The 20696-nt window shown below is 42.9% G+C and overlaps 1 protein-coding gene across 1 annotated transcript in view; it reads right to left on the bottom strand.

Moving 5' to 3' along the window:
* Nucleotides 1-10567: 10567 nt before the first annotated feature.
* CAMKV (CaM kinase like vesicle associated) overlaps nucleotides 10568-20696 on the bottom strand; it is a 95656-nt gene continuing 85527 nt past the window's right edge. The window contains exons 5-11 of the mRNA XM_060240078.1: nucleotides 19944-20086; nucleotides 19500-19616; nucleotides 18308-18383; nucleotides 17952-18088; nucleotides 16980-17058; nucleotides 14915-15002; nucleotides 10568-11338 (exon numbers count right to left, since the gene is read on the bottom strand). Of these exons, the coding sequence (XP_060096061.1) occupies nucleotides 10970-11338; nucleotides 14915-15002; nucleotides 16980-17058; nucleotides 17952-18088; nucleotides 18308-18383; nucleotides 19500-19616; nucleotides 19944-20086 (1009 nt within the window). The 3' untranslated portion in view covers nucleotides 10568-10969. The remainder of the gene's footprint in view (nucleotides 11339-14914; nucleotides 15003-16979; nucleotides 17059-17951; nucleotides 18089-18307; nucleotides 18384-19499; nucleotides 19617-19943; nucleotides 20087-20696) is intronic.

Here is a 20696-nt window from a genome sequence, read left to right as displayed (position 1 = left end):
GACCTTATCTGTGAAAAAATTTGCAAAGGCCTCACAGCCAATCTCTAATTCCTTATCATTTGGTTTGTTCTGTGGCAAGTTTGTAAGGGTCCGAATTGAGCTAAATAATTGGGCCGGGCAAGAATTCACAGACACAATCTGGGTTGCAAAGTAAACCTTCTTTGCAGCCTTGACTGCCATCTCGTAGGACTTCATAAACAGCCTATAAGACGTTCTTGTTGCCTTGTTCTAAGCCGCCGTTTCATCAGTCGCAGTTCTGGGTGTACCACGGTGCAAACTGTGAGTGGTGGCGAAGAGGATGCCAGTGAGTTGTTGATGTCACATCTTTGCTAGCAAGTTGCCAGTGGGCCAAGGATCCCGCAGAAGCATTTGAAGCCGCACAGGGTCCATCTGACTTTGTGGGCAAGCGTCATCAGCATGGACCACTGGTGCAATCTAGTAGCGCTCTCCTCATGTTAACAGACATTTCCCTTAATGGTAAGAGCCTATCCCAATCCTATACTCCCTGTAAGCTCACAAATGCTCCTTTACCACAGTCAAGGCTTTTTTTGAGCAGGAGCGCACAGGAATGCAGTTCTGGCTGGCTTGGTGTCAGGGGGTGTAGCCTAACATGCAAATGAGTCCCTGCTGGGACTTTTCTGCCAGCCAGACCTGCATTCCTGTGCGTTTAGGATGGTGGCACCAGTGGTCCATCTAGCCCAGCATCCTATTTTATACAGGGGCAGACAAACAAGGCTAAAGCCTCCCCCTGATACTGCCGCCTATCACAGGGTTGTAGAAGTTTACTGCCTCTGAATACGGAGGTTCCCCTTAGTCACCATGACTAGTAGCCATTAATGGACCTTTCCTCCATTAATCTATCCAGCCCCCTTTCAAAGCCATCTGTACTTGTAGCCACCAGCAATTAATTCCACCATTTATTTCTTTGTTGGGTAAAAAAAGTATTTCTATGCCTGCTTCTCAAATTCTTTTTTGTTTGCTTTATTGTCAGCTTTTGTTTGTTTTGCCAGAACCTGTGCTCATTTCTGTGCACTTCATTTGGGCAAACCTTCCACCTTTCCATTGAAGCCTTAAGTTGAATTGTTAACCACACAGGCATCCTATTAGACTTGGGGATGCCTTTCTTTATTTGGGGAGTACATTCTATCTGTGCCTCAGTTAGTGTAGTTTTAAATAGTTTGTAGGCATGCTTCTCAAGCGGGCGGAGGTTACCAGCATCGAGGCACTGCTGTTGAAGACGCAGCTGCGCTGGGCAGGGCATATTTCTAGGATGGAAAACCACCACCTTCCCAAGATTGCCCTGTATGGCGAACTCTCCACCGGCCATCGAAATAGAGGGGCACCAAAGAAGAGGTATAAGGACTCCTTGAAGAAATCCCTTGGCACCTGTCGCATCAACCATCACCAGTGGTCTGACCTAGCCTCAGATCGCAAAGCATGGAGGCACACCATCCACCAGGCTGTCTCTTCTTTTGAGAACGCACACATAGCTGGTCTTGAGGACAAAAGGAGATTGAGGAAGAATCGCACTGCTACAGCACCAACCCTAAATCAGACTTTTCCCTGCAGCCACTGTGGCCGGACCTGCCTGTCTCGCATTGGTCTTGTCAGCCACCAGCGAGCCTGCAGCAGACGTGGACTATCGCACCCTTCTTAAATCTTCGTTCGCGAAGCCAAGCCGAGAGAGGCATGCTGGAGGGATTTGACTTGGTTAACTTTCTTCTTACTAGCTCCCTCATTTTTGCAAAGTACCCTGTTTTGAAATCAAAAGTGATTGTTTTAGAGTTTTGGAGTATCTTTTAACTGGTATGAATGCTGAACTTGATGGCATTGTGGGAACTGTTCCCATTTCATGAAACAATATCTAAGCCTTGTGCTAGGATCTGAACCCTGCTCAGAACCTCTGGTTAGTGCCATTACTAGCTGCTCTAATGCTCAGTAAGTTATAATATCTAGGTACCGCTTTTCTACAGCAGGACTCAAACATACATTTGTCCAGTCAATGTGAGAGTAGTTAGACTTCAGGAAGCAGAAGTGGGGAAAGACTTCAAAAAAATCTTATTTTTAATACTTTGAAAGAGAGGATGGGGTTCTTGTAAGTGAATATGAGTTGAATTGGACTCTAGAACAGTAGTTCTAAAGGATGCAGATGGACTAGAATCAGTACTTCCCCTTGGATGAGAATGGAAAGTGTGGAAATGACTCATGTAGTCTAGTGCAATTAAGGCTTGTGGAATTCAGTCTCAAATGAAACATGCTATGCCTCCATTCCATAATTTCTTCTTAGAACTTCTCCCCAAATATTGTATCTGTCTAAACCATTTTCAATTATGCTTTTTGGGGTTTCATACAAAAGATATAGGGGAAGGAGTAGTGGAACGTTACGGGAGCATTTAGCTGTGTTTTTCTATGTGTTCTTCCACTCAGCAGTTTCTCCAAAAGAACATTGTCTTGAATGAATGAATTTACTGTCTGCTCAAGCTGCTGCTTACTTTCAGAGCACGACAAAAGGGTTACATCCCATCTGTGTCATACCTAATCGCATCATTATGGCACATATCTTGGGGAAAATCTGTAAGTTGACCTAGCAGGGTTTCTCACAGTGGAAAACAGTGATATTAATAGAAACTACATAAGTGTTAGGCTTTGCTAAGTATAAGCAGGGAAAAGTGTATTCCTGCCCAAAGGATTGCAGAACAGTATATGTGTCTGATGAGTTTTAACTAGTGAAGAAACTTCTGTGGGAATTGGAAATTCAACACACTTCTCACTTCATCAGCTTCAGTTGAAAACTGTCATGAATTGCATAAAAGGTTGCAAAACCTGACAGTTTGGGTGTGAAACCTGGAAAAGAAGGCAGTCTTGTCAGGCTTTAGGGGTGCAGAAATTGCAAATGGAGACTTTCCAGCATTCTGTTGGACTCAAACTAAGCAATTAATTAATTTGCAGATAGATACAATTCAGCATCCTGCCACACTCTTATGACCATAGACATTAGGATAACTGTGGCAACTCTGTTGCATATTCAACCTGTAATTTGATTAATTAAGGGTAGGATCTTAGATTTCACACATTTTGGTTTTGATTCACTCTCCTGCTGCTGGTGTAAATATGTGAAAGCAAAATAATTTTAAATATGCTTGTGTCCAGTTTTTAAAGATGGTTGAACATGCAGGAAGGGTAGTTTTATAATAGCTTCCACATCTTTTTGCATGTTGCATTCTCGAACTCAACATTTCCCTATAGAATTGTGCAAATTTGGATATGGCTTTTCACCTTTAATCCCTCCTATGTGTGCATAAGTGTGTTTCTGTTGATTATTAAGAGGTGTAGCTCTCTTACCCAGTTTCTTCTGTTTCTCTTTGATGGTGGGCATCTGCATCCTTCACAATTATCTCCCTGGTGAAACCAACACATGAATGGGAAAGGTGTATCTGCTTCACAGGCATGGGTTTTCCTGTCCAAACAGCTGTGTTCTCTTTTCCTTAATTGAAATATTACTGTAGTCATTGGTGAATCCAAAAGGCTGACCTTGCCATTGAGTAAAGAAAATGGGAATGGGGCAGGTAAAGCAGAAAGGGGAAGTCCACAGTGTTACTAATCTTGGAGGAAATGTGGGCCAGTACCCTGGGTGTCTTATGTGCTAGCTGGAGGAGTGTACTTGTGAGCAGTCGTAATGAAGTGGGATATGGTTTCCAAGTAATCATTACTTAAAAATGCATGTGTGATGTTGGCCCTAACCTTCCTTGATTAGCTTGTTTCTCTTCCATTTTCCTCTTATCCCTAATCTGGAAATATGTGTATAGAGGTGGAATATGTATCTGCTTATTTCTTTTGTGGTGTTTCAAATTTGTATGGAATTAGGGACTTGAGGAAGGCTACTATGAAGCAGAAATAGCAAAGAAAATGGGCATGGTGTTGTTCATTGGGTGGTTGGGCTTTCTTCCAGATATGCACTTGCTTAGGCACTGTCTCCTATGTCTGAATCCTCATGAAGAAGGGATCTGGGAATGTGCTATCATTAGGCATGTTGTAGCATATGTCTTGGGGATCTTAGTCAAGAGGTCATTAAGAATAAAATTAATATAAGATAGTGTGATTGAAAATAGTTCATACAGGATTTGAAAGTCAAAGCTGGGAAGATCATTGGAATAAAAAGGGATTCCTATTTGGCATACTTTAAGACATGTCTACTCTACAAAATTAAATTGACTTCTTCAGACTAGTGTAATTCACAGGGCTTTCTTTTAGAGTGCAAAGTGGGATAAAAGCATACATTAGTTTAAAACTAGATATAAGATCATGATGACATGTTCTGGTGAATCTTTGGTGTTTTTTAATCTGGAAAACCTCTGAACAGGTTAGTCTGTTCAGTCTGGTGGTGATACAAACAGGCAGACAATGCACAAGGAGATGATCTGTTTATCCTTAGAAAGGATTTTATTTTTTTTCCATGTGGTACAGTGCGGCAATTACACAGGAATTGCTAGGTGGCTGTCATTGAAATAAAACAATTTCACAGACTGAACTCAAACTTACAAACATGCAGCTGCTTGTGAAGGAGGAGAAGGGGAAAGAAATGCCAAAGGTAGGAACTGAGGCAGGCAGATGGGTAAAAAGGCCTCATTAGAGGAGGTCTGCCACACACAAGAGCCAGGCATCCTCTAGTGTACAATGAGGTGGGGCTAAGGCTGAGAGAGCAAGACTAAGTGATTGAAGGTGAGGGGGCTAATGGTTCATGCTGAGGACTGCCTCTTACTTTCCTGACAGAGGGTTTGTGTTTAAATAGCAGTGTGATGGACAAATTCAACAGGCACATCTTTTCTCAGCATTATTATTCAGTGGTACAGGAAAGGTCTATCTGTTGAATTTCTACTGCTTCTGTAGTTGAAAGGCAACACTCCTCTGTTGGCAAAGGAAGGGACATCCCAAGTTGTGTCTGACCCCAGACCCCTCTCATAGGAGCTATACTTAGCAATTATGCATGGGGTTCTACAGATGTCTCCATGATGTGGATAAAATGCTCCTGAAACTATTGTGCCGCTTGCCTTTCATGCCTGTTTCTGAAGTGAGTTGTGAACCTGTTTGAACTATTGTCGTACTATTAGCCAAGGCTCTTGCACATGGTTGAAAATATCTTGCTTCTATGATTACTCTATCCAGAAGCCACAATTTCTATTTAAAATACAATTTAAGCCAAAGATGGATTTTAAAATTTCACAAAGATAGATATTAAAACATTCCTTAATGGTTGAGTGTGCACAATACACTATTTAGAACAGATGAAAGGTGTGGATATTTTTTTTGAATGAGTAAATAAAATAAAATTCTAATGTTCAGCAACAGCTTGCTTTGCGGGTAATTTACAGTGGAAATTCTAATTCTAATTCCATTAAATTCTAATTCCATTAAAACGACTGGGTTTAGACTGAGTGACTTTGCCTAGGATTGCACTCTTGGAATCCCCTTGGGATGGAAGTGTTCACATCTTTACATTGGGAAATGCTCCATCAGATAGGAAGTTGGTTAGAAAACAAGGGGAACCCTCTAGCCTTCAAAGACTTTTGTATTTCACTAGCAGCTGAAATAATTGATTGCATCATTTGAATCTTCAAAACAGTCAGACACAGGACAGATTAGATGCGTATTATTTTAGGTGCTATTCTTGGTGTGGTTGTGATGCTTAGTGACCAAATGGATCAGGACTGTGTCTCTTAGTATAATTTATCCTGTCCTTTCCCCTCCACTTAAAATCAAGGGGCAGCTCTGCAGCCTGATAGCACTATAAAATTCCTCTTTTAGTAACCCCGTCATAAAGTACATTAGAACAAACCCTGATACCACAAAGAGCCTGATGCTTGCCCTGAGCTGTTTTTTCTAAAAGACATGATGATACATTTGTATGATAGCATTCAGGGCTTTTTTTGTAGCAGGAACTCCTTTGCACATAAGGCCACACCCATCTTATGTAGCCAATCCTCCAAGAGTTTACAGGAGGTCCTGTAAGAAGAGTCCTGTAAGTTCTTAAAAGATTGGCTACATAAGAGGGGTGTGGCCTAATATGCAAAGGAGTTCCTCCTACAAAAAAAATATCCCTGATAGCATTATATGCTGTACATACAAAACATACAATGTAATGTTAATGCAAGACACAAACATGTATACAAAGCAGTCTCTAGTCTTACAGTATCCTTCCCCACTTTTTTTGTAGCAGGAATTCCCTTGCATGTTAGGCCACACACCCCTGATGTAGCCAATCCTCCAAGAGCTTACAGTAGGCCCTGTGCTAAGAGTCCTGTAAGGTCTTGGAGGACTGGCTACATCAGGGGTGTGTGGCCTAACATGCAAAGGACTTCCTGCTACAAAAAAAGTCCTTCCCACAGCAAAGCTGTTCTGTTACCAAGAAGGAATCGTTTTGACTGTATACATTCTTTTGGGGCTCACACTCTTCTTTGGACAGACACCCACATAAAGGGGGCTCAGGAACCAACTTTCAGCAGGAACCATTGTTTCCAGCCCTTGACTAGTAGAGTGAATGATGACAGTTAGAAAGCCTAACAGATGGAAATAAGCATCTGGAAATGGCTTGGGGGATGTTCCATCTTCCATCACATCAATTCCTGCTGGTCTCTGTGCCCCCCCCCCCCCCCTTTTTCCTACTCAGCTGTACGAATTGGAGGCTGCAGTACACTGAGGAATATTATCCCAGATCTGGGTGCTGTGACTATAAGTAAAGATGCCAGGTTTTTCCCCCCTGTGGTGAGGATGGGGGGGCAGGGAAGAAGGTAGCCCATATTTCCAGAGCTCCAAATAATTGATATAATATTCTCACTGTCAAAGAGATACAATCAAGCTTTTGTAGCAGAGTCCATAGATCCTGTTCACACTTGCTGTTAAAGCACACTGTTGCTGCTTGAAAGTGAGCATGTGACGATTGTTTGGGTGAGTGGATCTGTGCTTAGTTCTGATGGGTTTTTTACTGTGCAGTGACAATAGGGTTGCCAAGTCCAATTCAAGAAATATCTGGGGACTTTGGGGATGGAGCCAGGAGACTTTGGGGGTGGAGCCAGGAGCAAGGGTGTGACAAGCAGAATTGAACTCCAAGGGAGTTCTGGCCATCACATTTAAAGGGACAGCACACCTTTTAGAATGCCTTCCTTCCATAGAAAATAATGAAGGATAGGGGCACCTTCTTTTGGGGCTCATAAAATTGGACCCCCTGGTCCAATCCTTTTGAAACTTGGGAGGTATTTTGGGGAGAGGCACTAGATGCTATACAGAAAATTTGGCAGCTCTACCTCAAAAAACAGCCTCCCCAGAGCCCCCGATACCCGCAGATCAATTCCCCATCATTCCCTATGGGAATTGTTCCTGGAGGTGCATAATGGCTGTGGGGGTGGAGCTTCCCCCGCCGGCCAGCTGGCTGGGGGAGGGGGGAAGCCTGTAAAACCAGGGGATCCCCCGCTGGGACCTGGGGATTGGGACGCCTAAGTGACAAATTGCAAAAATAGCATAAAAATAGCCAGATCCTCCATAACAGTACATTTTCAGGATTGATTCATATATGCAGTAAGAGTTACGTCAGGGGGAAAATGCTGAAAGTTTATTTTCTTTTTACATAATTGAGGGAACATTCAAAAGAAATTTGCCATGCAAAGTAGTCATGGTTCAGTCACAGGATGACATTTAACATAGGAAAAAGAAACAAGGACCTTTCCATTCTTAAAAAAAAATACGATAGGCAAAATGAACATATGAAGCTGCCTTATACCGAATCAGACTCTTGGTCCATCAAAGTCAGTATTGTCTTCTCAGACTGGCAGCGGCTCTCCAGGGTCTCAAGCTGAGGTTTTCCACACCTATTTGCCTGGACCCTTTTTTGGAGGTTGAACCTGGGACCTTCTGCTTCCCAAGCAAATGCTCTACCACTGAGCCACCATCCCTCCTAAATGATAGCTTCTGTGTTCATATATCTTGAATGAGGAGGGGGCTCATATAGGAGTGGTATTATATTCTTGCAAAGCAGTTGAATTTTCTCCTAATTGATGAAAGCAGTTTTCCTGTTATGGTCAAAGTTTTATTTCTCAGCTGCTTCATGGAGGAACAGCTGTGATACACTGACATTTAACTGTTTACTAACTATCATTACAGCCCTTGTAAACTTGGCTTATGATGGAACTACATTTCGATGGAAGACTTGGGTTTGAAAATGGGGTCACCAGCAACCATCAAAATGTGGTCAAGAAAGTGGAGGACTGTGATGCATTACTCTTCCCCTGCACCATCTTTCATCCAGCTGCTTTTCTCCCAGTTATAGAAAATCTATAAAACTCCAGCTGGGGTAAAGTGGCTGGAGGACAAGGATGAAGGTGTAAGTGGAGAGTTTAGCAGTCCTCTGCTGGGTTTTCCCTCCAAATTGTGCCTTCCCCAATTTTTCAGGTTTTCAGTATTGAACCAGACTTTCAGACCTAGGTCTGTTACCATTTGTCTATCCTATGCAAATGCATGTGAACTTCAAAGTAAGTCCTGTTGAACTCAGTGCAGTTTTTGAGTAAACATGCCTAGAACTGAGCCATTAGCTCTCATATTAGATATATTATAATACAGTTCTTGTTGGTCTCATCTCTCATGGTTTCATTCCCCACTCCCTTTAGTTCTTATCTTTGTTCACAACCTGGATGACTATCTGTCCCCTGAACAGCTACTCATTAATGTTTCATGTTATGGCCTTATACCTCTTTCATAGCCTGTCAGCCAAAGTATTACATTTCCTAGTGCATAAAACAAATTTATCTTCACAATATCTCTGTGAGGTAGAGAGGCATCTTCATCTCTGTTTTGCAGACAGGGGAATTGCGATACAGAATAAGGACAAAATGAGAATTCCAGTATTTATTACATAGGCAGAAGAGCTCTGGCTTTTGGAACACAGTGAGCATATTTCAGGATGAAGGAGAATGTGCTGTTACTCTCACCTTTGGTACCTGAGCTGCTTGCCTACTGCAATTCTTGGGAGGCTTGTGATCTATTTCACAGTGTGTAGAAGCTTATGTTCCTTTATACTGTGCCAATTTGTTTCCTTCTCTTATAGCTGCTGACTCTTGCAGATCATTTTTCTGCTCTTTCTCTTCCTGTCCCCCTTCCACCTTGCCAAGTGTATTTCCCCATCCTTTTTAGTTATTGCCATTCCTACTCACTGTGAAATCCATTCTGTTACAGATGCCATATTTATTTCTACCAGTATATTTTTTAGTTGTCCTGAACAATTTTGAATGGTGCATTCTGTCATTCAGAGGTGCAAAATGCTGCAGGGATTCCTTCTTCTGAACAGTTATTAAAGGGACAGGAGCTCTGTCCTCTTTTGCTTCTGCTTTAACACAACCTTGTATAGTTGCCAAAGACTGGAACTTACCCCTCTGGTCTCATGGTTTGAGTCATACAATGTTTTTATGAAATGTCATGCAAAAGGGTTTGTCTTATATTAGGATCCATCTGTCTACAATGCTGCCTTGGAGAACACTGGAGCTTTAGCCTCTTGAATGCACACATGAAGCTGTCATACTGACTTAAACAGATCATCTATCAGGGTCTGTAGTGTTTGCTCTCCAGGAACTCAGGCAGAGGTCTTTCACATCCCTTGTTACTTAGTCCTTTTAACTGGAGATGCCAGTGATTGAACCTGGACCTTCTGCATAAAAAACAAATGCTTTATCGCTGAGCCATAGCCACACCTACTTCTTGAACACTGACTTCTAGGAACAACAACTTATTACCTTGAACTCCCTCTCAGGACTCCCATAACCCATATATTGTCATCTATCTTGAGCCATTGGGATAAGGTGGCAAAACATGAAATACAATGCAACCTCCCATTTGCCTTTAAACTGATAAGCCAGTCAGTTCCATGAGGAAGGTTAGTTTTCCCCTGTTCCCTGAAAGGATTGTATCCATGTAGACAAGCACATGAACACCACACCTCAGCTGTGTCCATGTATTGACCATTATGTGGCAGATCCAGCACAGACACACATAAATGTCATTGTTGTACACACATAACCATAGGACAGACATGGAGGTAAGTTATTATGGAAGAACTCACCTGCACCTAAGCACATGGATTCCACCTGCATCTGATATATGTCTAATGGGACAGCTCCAAAATGGCGGTATATAGACCTCTATACCACCCCAAAACGACCTTATCTGGACCTTTGTCCCGTTCATCTATTCTCCCCTACCTCCAGGGTATAGCAGAGTAATCAGCTGAAGGTTATGGCTCTTATATCTGATCTGGTTGCTCCTGCTTCTCACAGGTAGGCTCAGAAGGCAAGGGGTCAAGATGGTAAAGATCCATGACTGAATGACCAAATGTCTCTAATTTTCTTTAAAAGCAGCTGCAGGGGGACCCCAATTTGAATTGATTGTGACAGAGGTAGTCGGTATTTAACCCTCCCTTCAGAAGGTGTTTTTTTGGAAAATCCATGTAGGAAAGATTTCCTCCTCTACACTGGCACCGTAACCTTGGTTCAGATTAGTCCCTTAGCATCTGCTTGTAAAGAAAAGGTCTTCAGTGTCTTGTGACCCTGGCAAAGTGAGAAAGCTGGGTAGGAGGTGACTGACTGACAGAGAGAATGCTTGGGGGCAGCTAGTAGTAAGAAAAGAAACTTACTAAAGGTTGCCAAACATGACAAAGAAAAGAAACGCAACAGAGGAAAAGATAGAATTTCATGCAGTGAGCTCAGTCTCCAGAACTACTTGGTCCCACGAGGGCCATTCTGGACTCTGTCACATAAAAATAGAAACTCTGCTGGCACCTAGCTGCAGACACACAAAGTCAGACAGACTGACGGCCACACGCAGAGGGGTTGGTTAGAAAGCCAGGAAAGGCTAGGATACCATGCCAGTGATTATTTACAAAGAGAGATTCAACAAAGAGAGGTGCAACCCCACCCTTGCCCTACCCCCCAACTCAGCCAGTCTCCTCCTTCCAGGACTCTGGGGTGGCACTAGGTGTAGTGGTTTCCTCCCCGTTACATGTAGTTGGTGCTGACGATGTTGCCGAAATTTCTGCAGGAGTTGTTGGTGTTGTTTCCAGGCTTGTTGCAGGACCTGGAGCCACCGCTGTTGTAGCCACTGCTGTTGTAGCTGGCACTGCTTCAGCAGTGGTGGCAGTGGTTGGCGCTGTGCTGTCTGCTTCAGCTTTAGCTTGTGGGGCGTTGGTGGTCTCTGTCTTGGCAGCACTGTCTGTTGTTGCAGCAGCAGGAATGGCTGGTTTGGCTCCATCTGTGTGCTCTGATGCTCGGAGTCTCTTCATCATAGTAGTCACTCGAACAGCTTTCTGCAGTTGGAATACAAAAAGACAGCCACTCACTGGTAACATGACAATTTTAAGTCCTCTGCTCTATATTATAGGGCTGAAGGTTAGAAGCTGCATGTCTGTCCCCCAGAATTGGACATTACTTGTTTAGCCTCTTATGAGTTTCTTGGTGCGCTTGTTTTGTAACTTCATTGTCTTAGCATCAGAGAACATCAGTTTTATTTCAAGTATACTTTCTGTGCTTGTGACTGCAGACAAATTCTTGAGAGAATGTCTATAACGGGTGGCCAAACTTGCTTAACATAAGAGCCACATAGAACAAACATCAGATGTTTGAGAGCTGCAAGACATAAATGTAAGATGTTTGAGAGCTGCAAGACAGGAAGGAAGGAAGATGAGGAGGGCAAGAGGTGGAAAGAAAGCGACTTTAAATGCATTCCCCAAGTCACCAGCTGGCTCAGAGAAGTGATTTAAAGAGAGAAATGCCTTTTCCAAGCCAGCCAACAGAGTGGTGGGGGCTTTAAGAGCAACACAATATGTGTGAAGAGCCACATTTGACTCCCAAGCCACAGTTTGGCCACCCTTGGTCTATAATATATTCTCAAGGCTAAAACATCAGAAAGCAAGCAAATAAGGAGGAAAAATAACACCTCTACTTTATAATACACCTCATAATGATTACTCCAACTGCATGAATTTTGGACCTTAACTCCTCTAAACTAGCAATCTTTTAAAAACTATAGCCTAGGGTCATCATCAATTTGATGATTCTGGTCTGTTAACAGTCTGGCTTCTTATTGATCAGTTATATTTAAATTTTGTCAAGCCTTGTTTTAATCAGTCTGATATAAAGCACAACTTCTTTTAATTAGGAAGATAACCTACAGTTTAATATTTAAAAAGCTACATTTGTCACCACAAAATATAGCCATCTTCAGTGCTTTTCATCCTCATCAAATTTGGGGTACATGGGCTGACGTCAGACGCACATAAACTGATGAGATGGGCATGGGTGAAAGCCAGATGCATGTCATATTTTATGTGATTGTCCAAACATCAGCATCTGGCAGTGGTTGTTGGGCTCGTTTGTGTCCTGCACTGCCACGACTGGGATGCGGACTTTTTTGATAGTACATTAAATCCGGACCAAGAATGCTTCCGACGACTCCCACGCGTACTTTCTATGTTTGAACGCTCCATTGTAGCCGTCACAAGCGCACATCCGCTTCCCTGCGAGAGCCCACTCAAATGATATCATTGCGCCAGCAATTGTTGACTCAGCCTTCCAACCTTCCGAGGTCGGTAAAATAAGTACCTAGCTTGCTGGGGGAGGGGGGAGTGTAATGACTGGGGAATGCAATGGCAAACCACCCCGTAAAAGGTCTGCTGTGAAAACTTTGTGAAAGCAGCGTCACCTCATAGTCGAAAAGACTGGTGCTTGCACAGGGGACCTTTCCTAAATGGGGGGGGGGGAGGCAGATCGCCCACCTTTGCTGTCTGTCTGTCAGGCAGGGAGATGGCAAAGGCAGTTCCTCGGCTTCCCACCCCCTCTTTAAACACCCAGGTGGGGTGTTTAAATGTGAGGAAAAGGCAGATCGCCCACCTTTGCCTTCTCTCCACCAGGTGGAGACGGCAAAGAGAGCTCCTGTGCTCCCCCCCCCATTTAAACACCCCAGTGGGTGCGGAATGTGGTCTCAAAACGGTACTGCGGAATGCCATCTCAAAAAATGAGGTCCAGTTGAGACCTCTGATCAACCAACGATGGGACCAATGCTGCTTAGAACTGAAGGATGGAGGGATGTCTGATCAGGAAAATCGTTGTAAAAAAGCTGCGGGGTATAATAGCGATGGGTTAGGGATGGATTTAATGGTGAGTGTGACCGCGGCCATGGAATATCATAATTCCAACATAGCTTCCAATATTTAAAATTCATGGAGGGACCCACAATACAGTCTATTGTAGACCACTTTAAATTTAATTTTTTTTTTGGGGGGAATATCACGGCCCCCCTCCCCATGGTCATGGCTGCCAGCAATTCGAGTATGGGTCTTGGCCTCTGCTGCAAGGCTCACTGTCCTCCCACCCCTCCACCCTGTGACATCAATACTGGCCAGCCCAGGAAAGCTCCCAAAACCTCCCCACATTCATCAGTGGCTAGTGAGCCCAGTTCAGCTCCTACCCTCTACCCAACATTAACGTTGGTGAGCCCAGCATGGCTTCTGGCCTTCACCACCGGGCCCACAGCAGTTCCTGAAACCCCTCCACACTCACAGCTGCTGCTGGTGAGCCTGGCATAGCTTCTGGCCCTCCACATCAGTGGCAACAAGGCCAGCACAGCTCCTGGCCCACACCACTGGGCCTGCTGCAGCTCTAGAACTCCCTCAGCCCTCTCAGTTGCTGTTGACAAGCTTGGTGTGACTCCCAGCCTTCCCCATGAGGCCAACTACAGCTCTTGGCTCCACCACCATCACTGTCAAGACTACACCCACAGAGGTAAGTATGTTGTCTGCATACTTCTTTTGGGGGGATTTAATCCTCCAATGAATTTTTTTTGAAGTGTTAAAATTTTTCTGCAAGACTTGGGGGAAGGCCCCCCAAGTTTGGAGAAAAACTGCCTTCCTTTCAGTGTGGACCAGATCTGTGAATTTAAATATCTGCATACTGGTCCAGACTTGAGAAATAGATATATAGACATTTTCCAGGTATGCTAATAGTGTGGTAAATCCAAAACTGCTATTCATTTTATTTGCACTTTTTCTACTTCAGTAGTCTACCTAGAAGGAAAACTATGTAAGAAAGGAAACCATCTCCCCCATCTTCTAGTTTCTTTCTCATAAAGTATAGTGCAGTGAGAAGGGGCTCATGCCTGTTGGGAGTTTATTCATTTCCATTTACTTCAAGAGCTTTCCCCCATCATTATCAACTCCATTAGTTAACTGGTTGCAGGTTAGTTTTCTTTCATTTACATTCCCAGAGAAACATCCAGCAAGAACTGAGAACATGCATCAAAGTATGAATGTAGGCATAACCTCATGATTCCCAGGTCCACTGTGGGAATCATGTCCTAGTTCAGACTATGCAAAGGGCTTTGGAAAATAAACACACACTCCCAACAGCTGTGCAAAGGCACTGGCAGTATACAAAACCCACTTCAAATGAATCTGAGAAGTTTCTATTTGCACCTCATTCCTGTCCTGCCTCTGAGGCAATATAGCCTTGGGGCACGGCAAAATAACTACAACAGCCCTTCAAAGTAGTAGTTAGGCTGACAGATTTAACTTGTTTGAGGAGGCCATGCTTTGTGCTTCAGATATGAGGGGAGATTTTAATCTAGGTTCCCCATCAACAGTCTAGCTGCATCATTGATCAAATCTTGTGCTGTGGGGAGTAGACAATGGCTTTTCCTTTGATTAACTGGCTGCAGTGAATCTAGGGTTCGTTCCTTACAAATATTTTTAGGCTTTCAGGAACAGGTCTTGAAGGGATAGGGGAGAATCAGCGTGAGAAGAAGGTGTTCCCCCCAAGCCTTGAGTTGATTTTAAACTTTCTGTACTGCAAGTGGGAAACCATGCCAGCAGCCTTAAGTGCAACATTACCTTCCATTTTGCCCTGGCAAAATTTTTCTCAATCTGAGCACACACTCCATCTTTTATGTTCTTATCTGAAGCAGCATTGCCAGAGATCCTAGGAACAGAAAACATGATAATGAAAAGCACCTCTTGACAATAACCCCTCCTTAATCTCATTTTATTGCTTAGTTTTACTTAGAAATGTAAAATTTTTGAAAATTTTAAAGCCATGGAGAAAAAAAGCATGTTTTTTTTCATAAAAAACAAGGTCAAAAGGGCAACAGAGGACATGCAACTGTTGAGAAGGAATGAAATCTCTGCATGCTCTCCTCATAGGGTTGCCAATTCTCAGATGGAGGCAGGGGATCCCCCGGTTTGGAGACCCTCCTCCTGCTTCAGGGTCATCAGAAAGCAGGGTGGGGGGTGGGAAATGTCTGCTGGAGACTCCATTATTCCCTATGGAGACCAATTTCCATAGGGTATAATGAAGAACTGAGCTGCAGGTATCTGGGGCTGGGGGGCCCTGTTTTTTTTAAGTAGAGGCACCAAATTTTCAGCATAGCATTCAGTGCCTCTCCCCAAAATACCCTCCAAGTTTCAAAAGGATTGGACCAGAGGGTCCAATTCAATGGGCCTCAAAAGAAGGTGCCCCTATCCTTCATCATTTCCAATGGAGGGAAGGCATTTAAAAGATGTGCGGTCCCTTTAAATGTGATGGCCAGACCTCCCTTTGGAGTTCAATGATGTTTGTCACAACCTTGCTCCTGGCTCCACTCCAATGTCTCCAGGCTCCACCCCCAAAGTCTCCTGGCTCCACTCCCAAAGTCCCCATGTATTTCTTGAATTGGACTTGGCAACCCTATCTCCTCATGAAACTTTGAATTTAGGAGCTGTATATGCCTACAGCATGTCCACTTAGTCTTTAAAAGCATTTCACTCATTCTAAAAGAAAATATTTCATAGGAGGTTTTTCCCCAATATTCTCCAAAATTTCCAATTTTCTCTCAGAAAAATTGGAGTGGGGGGCAAAGGCCTTGGGAAAAATGGGAAAGAACCGCAGTCTCCCTCTCCCCACCTTCATATCTCTAGTTTTACTCATTGTTGAGACCTAGCTGGGGAGGCCTTGTTCCCACAGCCTGCAATTACCACAAAATTCCCTCCTCAGCCCAAGCCAGTTCAGTTTATGAATGCTGTTATATTAGCTTCATGATTATGATCCAGTTGCAAAAGCTTAGGAACAATTATAATTCTGTTCTTGTACTGCATTAACCTTACCTTTGCTAGAAGTAACTACTAAGCTGTTGGCTTGTTATTGTTAAAAAATACTTTGTTCTTCCACCTAATTTATTTTACAGCCGATTTATGTATTTTTAGTTTTTCTTTCCTCTTATTTAGCTATTGTAACAAAGGCTCTTTGTATAAGCTTAATAGAAGTTTATGATGTTGTTACATGATATGATCATTGTTACTTGTATGTCCCAAAGATGTCTTTGTTTACTTGATTGCTGTAATTCAAACGATAGCAAACAAAGAGATTAATTGTTAAAAAACAACAACCCTACCCTCTGAAACTATCTTCACTGCACATGTGTTTATTGTTGTTACAAGCCTGTTGATTATTGAATGACCTGGAAATAGTGGACAGCTATAGGAACTTCCTTGTAACTATGCATTTCCAGTGGTGCATATTTGGAGAATGTATTAAGCTAAATTGTCTTGAAACTGTGCATTGCAATGCATATAGGAATAATCAAAGAAGGCGTTGAATAAAAAGAATGAATGTTATTGTATTCAGAAATAAAATAAAACATGTTATTGTATACAGAAATAAAATCCAATAAAAATTAATTCTTTTAAAAAATGAGTGCTGTTAAGCACAGGAATATCCTGTTCCTTTCCTTTTCATCAGGTTCACTCCATTACATTTTATAGGTAGGATCTGTAGCTGTCCTGTGGCATAAAGGAGCATTACTGTATCACAACCCTACTAATCTTATATCCTGCATTCCTGTTTTTCTTGCCACTCTGACTCATACAGTGAAAAGAAAGTTCTCTTTCTTTTATTTTATTGGGAGCAGTTATGAAGGCTTACCACTCATGAGAGATAGCCTCCTCTGCTGTAATCCTCTGATCTTGGTCCACCTCCATCAGACGGGCCACTAGGTCCTTGGCTGCAAGACCAAAAAATTAAATCTACTTGTGGGTTGCAAAGGATGGAAAGGAGTATCATGGCAGACAGTGCTCTGGCTCTGTGTCAACTAGGGTTGCCAGCTCTGGCTTGGAAAATTCCTGGCAATTTGGGGTGGTGTCTAAGGTGGGGAGGGAATTCAGCAGGGATGTGGTGCTGTAGAGTCCATCCTCCAAAGCTGCCATTTCTTCCAGGGAACTGATCTCTGTAATCTGGATATCAGTTCTAATTCTGGTGGAACTCCAGGTTGGTAACCCAAACTGCAACAGCTATGACGGGATTACCTGAAGCAACTCAGGTGTGGTATCTTTGGGCTAATTTGCAGGAACCAAGTGACTAACAATTTTGCAATATGTTTTTAAGATGAGAAACAACTGGGAAAAAGCCATTTTGATTCAAGAACAGTGGAGGGAAGGCTTAGTTAAGCCTCTCATTTTTCCGAAGTCACTGTCCTCTCAAGTCTTTCCTTCCATCTGCAGAGAAGAGGGAGCTGTAATGAGCAGCCATCTCTCCAGGTTCCTGCTGGTGCTCAGTGGATCAGCGTGAGCAAAATGGGAGGGGGGGGCAGACCAGCATAATGCAACACCATGACATTGCATTATGTACCTGGCAGTGGTGTTTTGAGATGCTCTAGGAATTTCCCAAATCTCTAGCATAAAAACCATAGAGATTTGGGAAATTCCTAGAGTGTTGTGTAATGCTGTCTTCCAGACAGACAACCAGAAGCAAAGACAGATGGTGCATTATGCTGGTATCTCAAATTTCCACAACTCTGAAGTTCCTGAGAGCTGTCAAGCTAAAAATAGCTTTTCCCCACAAGTAAGAAATCCATTGTAGTAGCATGCATTTTTCATTCCCCAGTTCAAGAAGCTTTACCTGCTTGTGAGATATCATCCCAATATGGAGGATCAAACTCATAGTCACCAGCCAAGATTTTGCGGAACAGGTTCTTGTCATGGTTCTCATAATCATCTTCATCCATCTCCTCATAGAAGGGTGGATTCCCTGACAAACTAAAAGACAGAGATGGTTGGGGGGAAGAGCATTTAAGGGGCGGGTAAAGCCACTAGCCATACGTCTTCATTTCCATTTCCCCCCTTCTGATGGATGATCATTACTTCAGTCATTGATCTCCCAAGACAACTATTCCAATATTCTGGCCATTTTCCCCAGCCAAATAGCTATTTTGATAAGCTGAGAAGCCCAGTACTTTTTCATACTCTTTTACTTACAGAATATACATGATGACACCAATAGCCCAGCAGTCTACAGGCCGCCCATATCGCTGGCGGCCTACCACCTCAGGAGCTGCAAGGACAGAAGTAGGGGGTGAAAACTATTCCACTGACAGATCTCTTTCTCACTGAAAATATCACAATTAAATAAAACTCCCAGGCTTATGTTACCAAGATCTTTGCCTTGATCAGAATTTAATTGCGCATTTAGATATGTCTCAAGGTAAAGACCTAGAACCATACCATTTCAAAATGGAGATTGAGGAATTCCATATTTGAATGGGTGCAAATTCATGGCAAATAGAAAACCAGGACATCAGGGAGAGGTCCAGGCTGTAATACTTTCCCCTGATATACTAGCTTTTCAGGTACTCAAAGTTTAGGATAATGAACTCTTAATATAAAGGTGAAGCAGTTTACTTTACCCACTTTAGTACCTGCAATGTGAAATATTCTCAAGAGAATTTTTTCTCATTTGTTTCAGGATACAAATAGGATTTCTCATTCTGTGTGTATTAGAGTGTATACAAAAGGGCCCCTGTATAGATAGCGGCTCAAATGTGTGGTGGTTGCATGAGGACAGCAAGAGTGATTGTGTCTTTGAAAAGGTCACCTATACAAATCCACATTTTTAAACACCAGAATCTGCAGAACTGACAACCAGCTTATAGTACCAAGCAACTGGGTGTATAGTTTCAGGGGCTTGTTCCTGCAAAGCTCTTGAGAACAGATGGCAGTATGAATTCTTGAGCAGGATAACCATGTGGCATTTATTACTCTGTTATATATGTATCATGCCTTTACAAAATAGCGTTCTGGTTTCACTTCACTGTATTAGAGAGATTAGGCGTAGGTTTAGAACCAGTGACTTTTCCTACCTATTTTTTTTAACCTGGATCTTCCACCTACTGAGCTACAGCGATCTTCTCTCTCTGGAATCATGGCTAGTAACAAATACCTGGGGTAGCCTAGCTGAGGGTGGGGAGCAGAACCTTATGGTTTGGATGAATGGGTACTTTTGCGTATTAGAACAGGGAAGGGGGGGGGAAAGAGTGGTACACTTTATACCCATCTGTTATAGAAATTGGGAGGGTGTGTTTAAGAAGCATAGTGAGACATCACTATGTATCCCCTGATGGTCCTTGAATGAAAGTATCACTCCAGTATTGCTCAACAGATCATCTCTTACCTAGATACTCAGGAGTTCCACAGGGTTCCTTGATGAGTCCATTCTCCAACTTGGCTAAGTGAAAGTCGCTGATTACAATCTTGGAGTTCTTTAGTCGGTTAAAATATACCAAGTTCTCTAACTGTGCAAACAGAGGGAGGGAAGAAGACTTCAGATATGAAAGAGGACATGCGAAAGGAACCTAATTCCCTTTCTGGAAAATTTATGAATGTTGACACAATTCCTTCATAATCACAAGGATGTAACATACTGATGGGCAGAGCAAGAGATGCCATGTTGAGAGAGGGTGCATAAGGATACAAAGTTGGAGCTTCAGGGCAGCTTTATTGTATTTGTTAATGTTGTATTTGTTTATGTTCTTAAGTGGAAGGAAGAGCAGATGGTGAATGGGGAGATGATTGGCTCAGGTGTCTGTGTAGCAAAGACTAATGGGGTTTGACCAACTTGCCTTGAGGTTCCTATGTACGATCTTGAGTGTATGCAGGTATGCCACAGCCTCCAACACCTGCCGAATGACATTACTGGTGTCACGCTCAGAGTAGTAACCTTGGTCCAAGATCCAATCAAATACCTCCCGGCCAGTGGCTCTGCAGACGAGAGAAGGGACAAAGCAGAAGATTGAGACAAAGCTGCAAATTGAGAAATTGAGCATCCAGCATCCATTTACACCAGAGCCTTGCAATAGAAGCTTCACAGATCCATGAAGATGTAGTTTTTCTGTTCTTTGTTTACTGCAAATTGTCCTTGGAGTATAAGGTGAGCATAAAATCACGAATGGTATGTAGGGAACCGGAGAGCAAAAAATCATTCATGGAATGTGCTTGCAGACAGAAGTATATAATTGCAGAGATAAATCCACTGTAGAAGTGTGCTCATTGCACTTCAGATGTGTGACCTACGCTCACTCCTAAATGGAACTTGGAAAAACTTGTTCTTTTGGTTTTCAACAGAAGCAGGACTTAAAAAACTCTGGCCAGCCCCTGTGTGTGTGTATATCTATAATGTATATATAATCAGTTGGGAACAAAAGTTTCGCACAAGGAGAGTTTGCCTTGTAGCATATGAACCCAGCCTGTTTCCAGGTACATCTCTCTGCACCCATGCTTTTATGCTGGATGAAAATCAAAGGCATTCCTGGAAGGTCAGACATGCTTCTGACAAATTGTTTTGTAGAGGCAACAAAAAGGTTCCCCTTGG

This window comes from Heteronotia binoei, chromosome 5, assembly GCF_032191835.1.
Source record: "Heteronotia binoei isolate CCM8104 ecotype False Entrance Well chromosome 5, APGP_CSIRO_Hbin_v1, whole genome shotgun sequence".
Taxonomy (NCBI): domain Eukaryota; kingdom Metazoa; phylum Chordata; class Lepidosauria; order Squamata; family Gekkonidae; genus Heteronotia; species Heteronotia binoei.
The sequence above is the reverse complement of the archived record's forward strand: the minus strand, read 5'-3'. Positions and strand labels throughout refer to the sequence as shown.